At 38.2% G+C, this 14328-nt stretch overlaps 1 protein-coding gene across 2 annotated transcripts in view; it reads left to right on the forward strand.

The window, feature by feature from the left end:
- The window catches only part of depdc7a (DEP domain containing 7, paralog a), a 40199-nt gene extending 26272 nt beyond the window's left edge, over positions 1 to 13927 (forward strand). For both annotated transcript variants that reach the window (XM_048607032.1, XM_048607033.1), the window contains exons 6-9: positions 8388 to 8530; positions 8708 to 8833; positions 10725 to 10803; positions 13610 to 13927. In XM_048607032.1, coding sequence (XP_048462989.1) covers positions 8388 to 8530; positions 8708 to 8833; positions 10725 to 10803; positions 13610 to 13818 — 557 coding nt within the window. In that variant the 3' untranslated portion in view covers positions 13819 to 13927. The remainder of the gene's footprint in view (positions 1 to 8387; positions 8531 to 8707; positions 8834 to 10724; positions 10804 to 13609) is intronic.
- The last annotated feature ends 401 nt before the right edge of the window (positions 13928 to 14328 follow it).

Genomic DNA, 14328 nt, shown 5'->3' on the forward strand with positions numbered 1-14328 from the left:
CAGGAAAGCTGACGTTTTGGGTCAGGACTCTTCTTTCTGAAGAAGATGCTGCCTGGCCTGCTGTGTTCCTCCACCTCCACACTTCATCTTATTCAAACTTGGGCATGTGATATTTGGTCAAGGGACCAAAAGTTTGCTAAAGTTAATTTTTTTGGTAGGCTGGTTTAAGGAGGAAATTCCAGATCTTGGAGTGAGGACAACTTTTCATTTGTCATTCACAAGATTGGCCTTTTTCAGCAGCACCACAGTATTCATTGTACCTCAAGTACAATGAGCTGCCTCCAGCACAATGGAGTGCTTTGCTAGGCCACTTCAGAACTTGTTGAAATTTAACCATTTTGCTGTGAATTGTACAGATTAGACTGGGTGTTTTCCTAAAAAATGGACATGGAGTGTTTGGTGAACTAGATGGGTTTTTTAACTACAATCCAATGGTTTCATGGACACAATTCCTGATATTAGTTTCTTCTTCCAGACTGATCTTCATTGTATTTAAGTTCCCCAGATGATGTGGGATTTGAATCATATCCTTTGATCATTATAACAGTGACTACATTTCAAGAAATAATATTTTGGTCAAGCACCAAGACAACTAGTCATTAAATGCAGTATATAAACGAAGTTTCTTGTGTATGGTTTTTGTTCTTGTGACATTCAAAGTGACTCCAGCATTTATCAAATCAGTTGGCAGTGAGGAGAGTATACATGTACGCTGTATTTCTGGATTCAGTGATGTTGAATGCCTTTTAAAATACATCCTTCAGAAGGATTGTTTCTTCTTTCCCTGCTGTCCCAGAAGTGAGTTGTTTGCTTTTGTTTTTTGTTGGTTTTATACTGGATTTAACTTGAAAGAAATCTTTACTCCACATCAAATTATCTCCAGTAAACACAGGAACAGTATTTTGCTGTTGCTATAATACAGCTTTTCGAAAAGTCATGCTTTAACCACAAATTATTTGCAAGCCATAATCCAACTTTGTTTTGGGTCATTGCATATTTGACAATTTCTACTTTTAGTGGAGGGGAAATACTTATTGTGTTCATGTAACTTTAGAATTCTAACTTTTTAATATCACTTTCTAATCCCTTTGAACACTACTTGACTACTTGAGCTTGAACAGGTGATAGTTTTCTCTGCTCCATTGGCAACCTTGCCTCCAACCAGCTGCAGGCTAAGATGTGGAATCACACCACCACTGCCCCCACCCCTCTATCTTCACTGTTCTCCAACCCTGTCAAGTGTCTCCTTTTTTTAGAACCTATTTCTGACCTGTGATTAAATTTGTTGCATTTGTGTCCATTCTTGCCTGATCAGGTCCAAGCTGGACTAAATGTTGCTATTTTGCTTTTTATAAAGTGTAATTTGTACTTTTTGTTTTGGCATTTAACTGAAATCTACAGATCAAATTCTGAAATTCCCATCCCTAAGCCTTGTCAAAACTTTGCTTTCGTTTGTGTTACGGCTGCTTCTTCAAAGAAGTAGCACAAACTAATCCCTAACCAGGTCAAATGCTTCTGGCTAGGTTATGCAATCCAACAAATGTCATGTAAATTACAAAGTGCTGGAATTGGATGATTTAAGGGAGGAAGGGAAAATGTTCTGTTGGTTTTAACTTGGCCTCCAAGAATTTATTCTTCTGCTAGGGGAGAAATTAGTTTTGGTGTGTACCTAGTTAGTGACCTAAGCTGTATTCTATTCCTAAGGCCCAAGATAATATTAACTGGTAAAGTTAATAAAATGTCTAAATGTAAGTAAATCTGAATGAAATAAACAGTTAAATAGAACTACTTTCAAGACCGGAGGGAGGCAGAAAACTGGAAACCATAGGTCAGTTTTAGATGGTCTAATTGGTTAGAGGTTTTAGCTGGGTCCGTAAAACTAAGTAATCAAAAGTCCTGTATGGTTGTAAAGAAATTCCATGTTTTAACCAACTGTTGGAGTACTCTAGGATCAAATCTTAAAAATTAGAGGAATTGGTGGATATATCCACCAATTTCCAGATGACTTTTAATGAGGTGCTAAGGTTATTGTGGGAAAATGTTATGTAAAGGGTTTCATTAGCATGGATAGAAAATTGCCTAGCTGAAAATAGCATATGTAGAAGTGGGGTGCTTGTCAGACTGGCACGTTGTGACAAAGTCCTGCAGGTATGTTTTGGGGCCTCACTTTGTTATAGTTTACATCAATGACTTGGATGTGGGAAGTGAGGGCATGGTAACTAAATTTGCAGATGACTAAGACTGGTAACAAAATATGTTGTGAAGAAAATGGAATAAGGTTGCAAATGGATAGATGTTGAGGGAGTGGGCAAAGAACTGGTAAAAGTATAATGTTGGAAAATGAGAAGCCGTGGCTGTCTAATTTCTTTAGAAGGATGAAGCAGACTCCACTTTGACTTAAGTGGAGAATGATTGCAGAATTTTAATGTGCAGTGGGATCTAGGTAACTTGATTGAAGTGTTTTAAGATTCTGAATAGCCTTGACTTGTGGAAAGGATGTTTTCCCCTTGTGGCTGAATTCAGAACTACATTTGGATCAGCTGAGATTGCATTTGAGCAGGGTCAAGGTACAGAATAGCCTATACCACCTTGTCTGCACGTAAGAACATTTTTTTTTCAATTTCAGAACTTGAACTTTTGTTGCCCAGATCAGTAGACCTGCCCCTGCCCCCACCCCCACAAAAAAAATTGTCACCTATCAATCTTTTGACAAAATTGGTCACAGGGTGCAGGTTTAATGTTCAGGAAAAAGAATCAGATGTAATGAGCACTTTAACGCAATGTGGTTAGCATTTGGAATGCATTTATGGTGGTGTGAACTGATTCAATCAATTGTCTTTCAGAAGAAAATTAGAAATCTTTAAAGAAAAATGACAGTTATGGGGAGATTGGGACTAGCTGAAACCCCCTTTCACTTTGAACATGGCCAGAGCCCATAGTTTTGTGTTGTTCTATGGTTCCAGTTAAGTGCTGAGGCCATTTACACAGCATCTGCCACAAAAACTTCTATGCATAAACTAAACTGAACTCAACAATGATTCTTCAATTGAAAACTACTGTTTAAGCAAATTCCATGAGGCTGAATATTTGCCATGGAAAATGGAAGATTAAAGATTATTTCTGGTCTTCAGTGGGGGGATAATTCCTTTTGGAACTAGAAAAGGTAACTGGCTCACTTGCTGTCCATGCTTTTCCCCATCATTCTTTTCCCTCCAAAGCTGCGCTCATGCCTTGACCTCATTTATGGTAAATCTTTTGAAGGAATGAAGGAACCTTATTTAGTGCTTGGCATGCCTGCTGAATGTTGCAAGTACTTAACAACTAGAACACTTTGTGATTCTTGTAATTTGGTAAATGTGGTTGTCAGTTTGCACAGCAAGTGTCACAATGCTGTTTGCAGAAAATGTGATGTTGATTGAAGAATATTGATCAGAACAATAGTCTTGTAATTTATTCCTCATTAATAATCTAATTTAAATCCCCCTTATTTGAAGGCTAGCCCAGAGTGAGTGAGTTTTAACTGGATGAATTATTTAAGTTTATAACTTGCTTAGCTGGGTGTTTCCTTTATTTCTGAAGGTAGTGAGCCTAACGTTATCTCTCCACTCGTTTCTTGATGCCAGGAAATAGCTTTGCTTCCCTGTTTTACCCAGGAGGGTAATTCCATGAATCAAGGGATAGAACTCCCTTTCCTGTGAATCAGCAGATTCTGGATTGATGTCCCACTCCAGAGACTTGGCTCAATCTAAAGTGACACTCGACCATCTTTTGGTTGAGACATTTTAAAGTGAAGTGCCCTTTGCTGTCTTGGTTGACTTTTCAATTTGTTTTTTACAAACACATGGATTAGTAGAAGTATGTCAGTCACCTTCAAGGCTGCACCCCCATAATGTCATGATTGATTTTGATAATTCCAGATTCCTGCCTGTCTGTAGTACCCTTTCATTCCCATATACCTGGCTTTACCTGGCAAACATGATTGTTTTCAATCTTTGAAACCACATGGTGGGAAGCATAATCTTAAAATGATCAAGAATTCATTATGTTCAGCATGGACTAGTTGGACTGAAGGGTCTGTTTCTGTGCTGTATGACTATGATCTCAATTCTTTGTGGGAGTTTGGTCTACAAGTTTTTGGTTGGTGCAATTCCTATATTAAAATAGCAATTGCACTTCAGAAATATGTAGTCAATTGTGACACATTTTTGAGCCTAGATAGTGTTTGCAGATTAGTTGTAGCCAACATTCTGTATAGCAATCCAACCTGTTCTGATTTGTACCCTATCAAAGTAATTAGACATTATGAAATATCAATTGAGAAATGTTTGTAAGCAATCTGTAACAGACAAACTATTCAGCTGCATTTTTGCAATGAGTGCTTGGTGAAGTAAAGTGAAAGGAGGAAAGTGCCACCTTGTGCTTTGTAAATCAGTCCATTCTGACTTCCCTTATGGGAAGGGAGATGTATTGCTCTGTTCATAACTAACTCTGAAATTAGTGATTAATATACCAATAGTAGAGCCAACTGGTCTGTTACTAATTTGGTGCCTGTTATTTGTTCATGGATATGGGTGTTGTTGGCTGGGTCAGCCTTTATTGCCCATCACGAATTGCCTAGGAGGCTGAAACCACCATATTATGGTTCTGGAGTCATGTGGCAGTCAGATCAGTAAGAACAGATTTACTTCCCTAAAGGATATTAGTGAACCAGAGGTGGTTCTTAAACAACAGTTGAAAGTGGTTGCTATTAATCCATCTCTCTACAGATACTTATTGAATTCAAATGCCACCATCTTTTGTGGTGGGATTTGAGCTCATGCCCTGGAGCATTGGCCTGTGGACCTGGTCTGTCACTCCAGTGGTATAACCATAAAGTCCTGACCTTCCCTAAAAATTGTATTGCAGAGAAATTGGATCAAAGATTTCCAGTCCAGTATCTATGCCTTCATTTATGAGAAAAATGTTTTGGGTAGATTGTATTAACTAAACTGGAGCAGTGCTGTAGATTTTTTTCCAGACCTTGAAAGTGGAATTGAGGCAGAAGATCAGCCATAGTTACTGAACGATGGAAACTGCTTGAGGCTTAAAGTCCACTCCTGCTTCTAATTCAAAGACCTGTTGTGCTATTGAAAGTTTCTAGGGAAAAAGCAATTTGGAGGAGATGGGCTTTTATTCACTACAGCATTCAACCTCCCTGGCATGTTATGTTGGCTGCTTCCCACCAATCTTGTGGATTGTACCAATGCTTTGTTACTTGCTTTCCCCATCTTAAAGGAAACTTAAGTGGTTTGTTTATTGCTGTTTAACATGGTCAATTTATAGTCTTCAAGAGTTTTTGGTATTTACCAATGAGACTAATTATTTGATCAGGCACCTCCACACGTGACATGAAGGCTGTAAATGCAGACTATTGTACCTGGAAGTCACTAGTTGATAACAGGAAAATGCCAACACCATCTATGCATTGGCCTGACCAATAGTTAGAGGCTTGGCAATAGTGACTGCAATAGCCAACATAGATAATTCTCAATGTTAGCAAGCTTCATGTTTGGCAATTTGTGGCTAAATTTCTTCCTGTCAAAGATTGACCTATTTTTAGTGCATCTTTTGCTGATGGCTGACAATGACAGCACAAAGGAAATGGATTTTTAATCTTCCTCATTTCTTTTGTCCAAGGAATGAATGCTGGAATGAAGGATAAATTGTGTAATTTCTCGTAGTCTAAAGTTTGGAACAGTTGGGACCTGGGAAAATGTCAACACTTTATTTGCATTTAAATATTAAATTTAATTATCTTGCCTGTAAAACATGTTAAACAACTAAACTTTTTAATGGTATGATGAAATTGAGTAGATTAGGGCACTGATCTTCTACCTAAGACCTGAACTTAAATCTAACAAAGAACAATTCTCATCTCTTGACTACAAAGATACTATGTAATTTGAGTATGGCCAGTCCAGGTCCTTTTTGAGTATAGATTTGCAGGCACTAATTTCCTGTAATCTGGTACTAAATCTTCCTCTGGACACAGACTGCTGTTGGCATGAGAAGCTGATAATTCTCTAGTGGGGTGGGTGTCCTGAGATGAGGCAGCATGAAGCCAGTTTTTTTGCATTTTTGTGCTTGATGTCATTGGTGCTGAAAGACTTGAATGGAAAATGTCTGAAATGCAACACTAACAATCCTCCCCTTGAACGCACTTTACAATCTAATGCTAATCTCTTGAATCTTCAATGGAGTTATCCATTCTAAATACATTCTCCAGTCACTTAACACTTATCCAATATTTTTCAGAAGCCACTTTTGGCAAGTTAACCTGTTTATTTAAAAAATCTACTTTCCTGTCCTGAAAGTTGTCAAGTGGAAACAATCTGGTGTTTTTTGCTAAGCATTAACTTGATTTTTTTTTTCTTTTCACTTCACACTGAATAACAGCAGTTTTGTATTCTAATCTGCCTTTTAATCAATTTAATATAAATCTGGTCACCTTTCTTTACAGATTGGTCTGATTTTTACCATCCAGGCCTTTTATGATCCTTTTTTTGAATTTAATTAGTGATCTATCTCATTCTCTGAGACAGATTGTCATCACATCCTTTCTTGATTTGAGATGATTTTATACACTAGATACTGGCCTCCATTTTTGATCAGAAAAAATCCTTGATTCTATCTACCCCTTAGAACCTCAGATTACTATTGCAAGCCACTAGAGTTGGTTAAATTGGGACATTCAATCATCCACCATCTGTCTGATCAGTTGAATACAAATGTTCCTATTGGAAATATTTGGAGTTGCTCATGTTTAACTTCTGACTAAAATAGTGACTTGATCCCACAAATAGTAGTGGTCTGTAAATTTGGTCTCCTTTATAATGGTGAATAGATGCTAAAGTAACAGATTTTAAATAACTTTGGGGGGTATCCTGTATAAATACATTTTCTCAACCAAATTGCCTTGTGAAAGGAATGAATTGACAGGCTGAATGCTACAATTGACTTTTTAAGCTTTCTTTTCAATGACTTTAATTTAAAAATACCTGATCCATCCTCCCTTTTTTAATTGAAAGCATTTTCACATTTACAGCAGAGAAACCATGCTGTTCTCGGGTCTGGCTGCCTGTTTGTTTGTTTTGTCAATGTAGCATTGTATGCCCCCATTCTAATTAATATTGCTACTTTTTGCAATGCTTTGTTCACTACTTTTTGGAGTGGCATTCTAATGTAATCAGTTGTCTGAGAATAAAATGCCTTTAATTTTTAAAGGGTGCTGTCAACAAACAGCTAACAGAGAAATCTTTCTTTGTGCTAGAACAATGCATCAATTTTTTTTTCCTTGGAAGTTTAAAAAGCATCTTGAGTTGAGATTTAAGTGAGGGTTTAATCTTTCAACTAAACTACAGGTAAGATAGTTCAAACCCTGGATTTTATTATAAAACATCAATAAATTCCAGTCTTCAGTTAACTTGTGGTGGCATTGCTTTCTTGTTGAAATGGTTCTATAAATCCAAGTATCTTATTTTGCCCACTCCCACACTGTTTGATGAAATGTGCCTTTTTTGAGAAATGTCTTTTCTGTTTCTCTTGAAAGCTAGTACTGCAAACCTGGAGGCGAGCTGGCTTCTCTATGCACAGCAATATAGCTAGCTTTGATTTTTTTAAAACATGTAGACTGTAGGTGGAGTCAAGCTCTTAGACCCAGGGTTTGCAAGTTTGTTTTTTGTTTTCAGTTGGTGAGGCTGGAATTTTGGAGGTAGTACCTCTAACCACTAAGTGGTTAAAATATATTTAAGTATTTTGATAGTTAAGTATTTTTGTCTATTTTATCTGCAGTGTAAGAATAGTGTTTTGCCTAAAGCCTACTAGCTTGACCAATCGCATTGCATCTGGAACAGTGAACACTTTCATTTAAAGAAGAAATTAGGGTCTAGGCTATCTCAATTATATTTTGAGGGGGTTTGGTTTGGTCTGTAACAGTGTCAAGATCATATTCAGTTTTGGGTGGGAGGCAGGGGACAGCTAAATTCTATCTACTCCTAATGGATCACCCTTTAGGTGACTATTTAAATTTGTCTAGCTGGTATTTTGAGGACTATGGGACAAAGATGGATAGATGGTGTTGGAATGAAGATCAGCTGTGATCAAAGTCAGTGGCAAAATGGACATGAAGGATTGTATGGCTAACTGCTTTTCCTGTTTTCCCAAAAAGTAGTGACAAACTCTGGCTGAGCTTCTGCACCTGGCCTGTAGATATGGAGGCAAATCATGGTGCCCATACTGTCTCTGCCAGACAGAAATTGAGCACAGACTGGCTAAGACTCTGGGATCTTGCTTTTCAATTTACTGGCATTTTACACTTTAACGATGCAGTTTTTACTGTCACTTTTCAGTGAATGGAAAGTTGGAACCAGCACTGGAAGCAACACAGCTGTGTCTCAAGCTTATGGATTCCAGGAATCGGGAAGAGCTAAGGAGGCTGTTGAATTTCATGGCTGTTGCTGCACAGCCTACATCTGTTACCTTACAGAAAGGGGTATGTACGTACCCTTTTGTTAGAGGGTTAACACACTATTTTAATGGACTCATTCTAAGGACTTTTGGATTTTTAAAAAACTGGTCATTACTTCTGTAACATCAGCAGTGAACTTGGAGAGTTCTTGTCTTGATGTAAGAAGTCAGCAGTAACTTATCTTTTTTTTGTCTCCCCCAGGTTGAAGGTAGAATTGTAATGAAGAGGACTTTTGGTAAAGCCATCGTTTTCAATAAGAACCTTCCAAAAGGGAAAGCTGATCTCTTGGTTTTATTCCTACTTGATCATCAGAAAGATGTATTTAAGGTAGATGAGAATGTAAGATCATGATTTAGCCATTCAAGGCTCTTGTCTTTGGTAGGATGTGGCTGAACTTCTATATCCATTCTATTTTGCCACCAGGAACTTGTTCCTTGATTCCCATGAAGCCCAACAAGCTATCAATCTAAAATTTGAATATATTTCATGACTACCTTATCTACAGGGTTAAAAAAATTCTAAGGATTCAAAACTCCGAGAAATGATCATGTCCTAAATGGCTGATTGCTTATGTTGAAACTAGCAGATTTAGAACAATAGAGGTCACAAACTAAGTAGTCTCTCAGCAGCACCTACCATGTAGAGCACTTCACTTCTACTTTGAGATCAGATTTGCTTGTGGTTTTTCTTAGCCCACATAACATGTGCCACACTGTTCTTTGAGTCAGATGGGAGTTTAACAATGTTCATTAGTGATTTCTGACTTGCATGTACAATCTGGGTTATAATTTTGATCAACCTAACCAGACATGTTATATGCTCTGGGACATGAACCTGGACCTCCTAGTCCAGAGATGGTATCCCTATCACTGCAATACAAGAGTCCTCACTGTCTAGTCTGGATGCTTGCTTAGATTGTAATGATATTGCAAATGTAGTTGGCTGACAGACTGACCGTCTATCCAACTGACTGTATGAACAGTGAAACAGACCACCTTATTCCAGAGCATCACATGTCCAATACCACTTGCTGTCTTAGTGTCTTTAAGATCTCTGCGATAATACAATAATTACCTCAACTTGAGAATATGGGCCCATTCTATCTTTAATTCATTTGTCATGGTGTCACTAGCTGGATCAGCATTTACTGTTATCCCCAGTTGCCCTTGAGATGGTGAGCTGTCATCTTAAACTGCTGCAGTCCATCATAGACCCAACAATGTTAAGGAGGAAATTCCAGGATTTTAACCCAATGCCAATGAAGGAATGGTGATTATGTTTCCAAGTCTGCATGGTGAGTGGCTTGAAGGGGAACTTGCAGATGGTAGTGTTCCCATGCATCATCTGCCTTCTTCCTAGATGGAGGAGGTAATGGGTTTGGAAGATGCTTTCTCAGGAATTTTGAATTTCTGTAGTGCATCTTGTGAGCTGCTAGTGAGTGGATGTGCTGGCAGTCAAATGGACTGCTTTGTCCTGGATGGTGTCAAGCTGCTTGTTGATCTTGCCACATATGACAGTCCTCCCATTTCAGGAATTTGTATTGCAAACTTGAGTGCAGGAACAGAGGGGTTAAAAGATTTAGAATGCAACAAGCCCAAAGCTATGTAGGTGAATGCATAAAAAGGAGGATCTACTTAATTTTACTGCATATGTTGTCACTTTTTTTAATATCTTACTTTTTAAATTCAGCTTTGCTTAAATTTGAGCAAACATTGAAAATTTCCAACTTGTGTTTATGCAGAAGATCTGACCAGCATTTCAAAGCCTTTTTGGATAGATAAACAGTAAATTTGTTGTACTGTTTTGTATATTCCAGTTGGAATTAACCACTTGACCTGTGACTTCAAATTATGACAAAATTGGTGGCTGAGTGATTTTGTTTAGTGGAGTTGAAGGGGATTTCAGTGTGACCTCCTGGCTGGAAACTTAGAACTTACACCCAGCTGTAGTGTTCCTTTTCCAAATCCAAACCAGTATTCAGACCTTGATCTGGCATTGGGTCACAGGTCCTGGCTGCTCGCTACCTTGTCTCCAGGTTATGCTGACCAAAGCTCAGAAGCCACTCGAATGTGTGTCAACTTTTAGATTCAAAACCTAGTTGTAGGAAAAACTTTACACCAAGATGCAGGAAGACTTTTTAAATGCTTTCAGAAGTGCATGTAGAACCCCTTTTCTCAAAGCAATCGAATAATGCTAGTTTTAAAATATCTGATATTAGGTCCCAGGATCATTACACAAAATGGTGAGTGAGAAATTGATGTTCATTCAACATGGTGGAGATCCAGATCTTAACACAGGTAAGTGTCAGCTAACTGCTATTTCTTAAGAATAAAGTCATAGCAATGTGATTAGTGCCAACCCTAAATGCCCATTTGTATTGCAACCAGTTCTAGTATATTGCCTCTTGAAATACTTTGGTTCATATTTGTGGTGACAAAACTATTATTCCTTACTGTAAATGACAGCTGTCATTAATGTTTAATAACATTAAAATCCAATAATTGCTGTCAGTGATTCTATTCTCCAGAGGGTGTGCTGTTGAGGTTTCCCACAATTGATGAGAAATCTGAATTGCAATCTTCCACTCTTGTGCTGTTAACTTCAACTTTGAAAAGGGTTTGTTAAAATTGTGCTTTGTTGAATGAAGTGCAAAGAATGGGCTTATTGCGTGTGGTTGCAGATGTGTTGTACTTTTTTCTTTATTCATTCACAGGATGAGGGTGTCACTGGCTAGGCAGCATTTATTGCCCAGAGGGCAGTTAAGAGTCACGTAGGCCAGACCAGATAAGGATGGCAGTTTCCTTCCCTAAAGGACATTAGTGAACCAGATGGGTTTTTCCAACAATTGCCAATAGAGTCATGATTTCATTAGTGTGTTAATTCCAGATATTTATTGAATTCCATTTCTACCATCTGCCATGGTGGGATTTGAACCCAGGTCCCCAGAACATTATCTGGGTATCTAGATTAACAGTCCAGCGATAATACCACTAGGTTATTGCCTCCCCTACTAGAAGCTCTATCCTGTCCTGCATTATCTTAGCAAATGTTCTGATTCTTGACCAAAGCTAGTTAAATGAGCTGCAGCATGACAAATGGAGAGGAGATAGTCTAGTGACATTACCATTTGGGTATTAATCAGAATGCCAGGGTAATATTCTGAAGACAGTGGTGTATAGCAGATGGTGAAAATTCCAGAGTTAAATCTGTAATAAAACCTAGCCTAATGGTGACCATGAAACCAGAGTCAGTCATATAGCATGGAAACAGACCCTTCAGTCCAACCAGTTCATGCTGACTATTTTCCCAAACTAAACTAGTCCCATCTGCCTGTGACTGGCCCATATCCCTCAAACCTTCCTATCATGAACTTATCAAAATGTCTCTTCAAATGTTATAACTGTACCTGTGTCCACCACTTTCTTTCCATACATGAACCTTTTATTTTTTTTAAAAAATAAGGTGTCTTGTGGCCTTAAATCTTTCTCCTATTACCTCTTTAAAAATATGCCCCCTAATTTTGATCTCTCCAACTTTCCCATCCTGCAGGATCCCTTATGTGCCTTGTCTGTGCCCCTCATGATTTTAAAATGTCTAAGGTCACCCCTCAACCTCCTATGTTCCAGTGGAAACCAGGCCCAGCCTTTCCAACCTATTTTTATATCTCACCCTCCATTCCTGGCAACATCCTGGTAGATCACTTCTGAACCCTCTCCAGCTTAATATCCTGCCTATAATAAGACAACCAGAAGTGGCCTCAACACCATATTGTACAACCTCAACATGATGTCCCAACTCTTGCACACTAAGGTCTGAACAAGGAAGGCAAATGTGCTAAAACCCATCTGGTTCACTATCCTTTTTCTTGAAAGGACATCTGCCTTTAGACAGACAGCAGTGTGACTCTTGACTGCCCTCTGGGCAGCTGGGGATGGGCAATAAATGCTGACTTAGCCAGGGATACTAATGTGCATGAATTGCAAACTTGAAAATTAATTTTTCCTGCAGAAGATCCTACAGATGTTGAAGGTTTTTGTATACTTCAATTTAATGCATGGTTATAGAGCTGGGGCTATATAACCTCAACCAGTTGAGGGTTAGTAGGAGAGCCTTTCAAATGAGCTGCTTGGATTGAGGCCCTAAAATCTGTTTAGTCATTTGAGTGGCTGCACTTGTACTAAGCAAGTGTGACAAACCCCAAAGTTAGTGATCCATGACTGACTGAATTAAATCTGTTCACCAATTTATAGTCAGCAATTCAGCTGGGAATTGGTGACACATTCCTTCACTTAACCTAGAGTGGTTAAACCATGGAGCGTGCTGTTGCAGGAGTAGTTGAGATTCAAAGTATTGATTTGTGTTTAAGGAGTAACTGAATAAACATGAAGGAAGAAGGCTATGCTGATATGGTCAGATGAATCTAAATGACTTGTGCTGCAAGCTGAGTTACTACCTACCTTGCTTTAGGTCTAGACTGAAATGAATAAATTTTAGTACTTGGAAGAAAACTTAGTTTTATTTTTTAGAAGTGGGTTAAACTTTCAGTTTTTTTTGATCAAAGTTTACCTCAGATTTTCTGTAAAACTTGGTGCTCACTGTGACTCAAGCTTAAGTTTATTGCCAAGCCTAAAGGTTTTGGTATGGTGAGATATGTATGCCAGATGCTAGTAGCATTGGTGTGACTTTTAAAATAGTATGAAAGCAGCTAAATTTAATTTATCCAAAAATTCCTCCAGCTGTCAAATATATACAACTTTTTAATGTATTGGATATTCATACTAAAGTTCAAAACATTGTACACTTTGTGGGCCTGAGACTATCTTTCTGTATGAGGTGACATTGCAGTGTAAAAGTCAGGAGGCAGCAAACAGTTTGGAGGACTTTGAAATAAAGCACTGATATAACAGTCCTTTTGGAACATTACTGGTTTATGTACTTCAGTTTTGATCTAAAATCCACTAAAATTGGGGTTTGGGTTCAGATAGAAACGTTAGAAAAATTTTGATTGAAATTTACTGTATAAAACTGCATGGTTATGTCTTGAACTTGACAAGTTTCTGTCCCTGCTGAAGTATCTTCTGTAACTTCCGGGCTTCTCCTTAGGCCACACTTACTGTGAAAGACTTACTCGTGCTGAATGTGAAAGAAACATGCGGAAGACCACCAGGGATGAACTTTTATTGCTGCTTCAAACAATTGATGAAAACCCCAAGCTGTCTGCCAAAGAGAAAAAGAAGGTCCTTGCTCAGTTTAACAAGAGTCATCCAGCTGTTTTTATTCAATATTTCTTCAATGCATTGAGGAAATCATAATCTTGTCTGGCTGAGTTCCAGTGGTAGGTAATGTATTGATTATGTGATGCTAAGTTCATTCTAAAACCAGTTCAAGATTTTGTATAATACAAATAAACTGTCTAATTTATTCCAAGTGTAATCTGTTTTTCTATTTAGGCTGCTATTGTTCAAAGCATTTGACTCTAAAACACTCTCTCTCCCAAGTAGCTTTAAATAGATTTTTCACTTTTTGATTTTTGGTATTTGGGTACCCACAGCAATATGACTCTTGACCTGACCGGTGAGAATTACTGTTTAACATATAGTCACTAAATTCTGAATATCTCAAACTCTTACCAGGGTTACAGGGATAATCAAGTCACTCCAGGCCACATCTCTTTAATACTATCTCCTCCATGGAGGAGTTCTTTAGGATCTGCACATGCTGAGTCAGATAACAGTAAGGAGCTGGAAGAACACAACAGGCCAGATAGCGTCAGAAGAGCAGGAAAGTTGACATTTCGGGTCAGGACCCTCCTTCAGAAATGC

The sequence above is a fragment of the Rhincodon typus genome, chromosome 17 (assembly GCF_021869965.1).
Source record: "Rhincodon typus isolate 14 chromosome 17, sRhiTyp1.1, whole genome shotgun sequence".
In the NCBI taxonomy this organism is placed as follows: Eukaryota; Metazoa; Chordata; class Chondrichthyes; order Orectolobiformes; family Rhincodontidae; genus Rhincodon; species Rhincodon typus.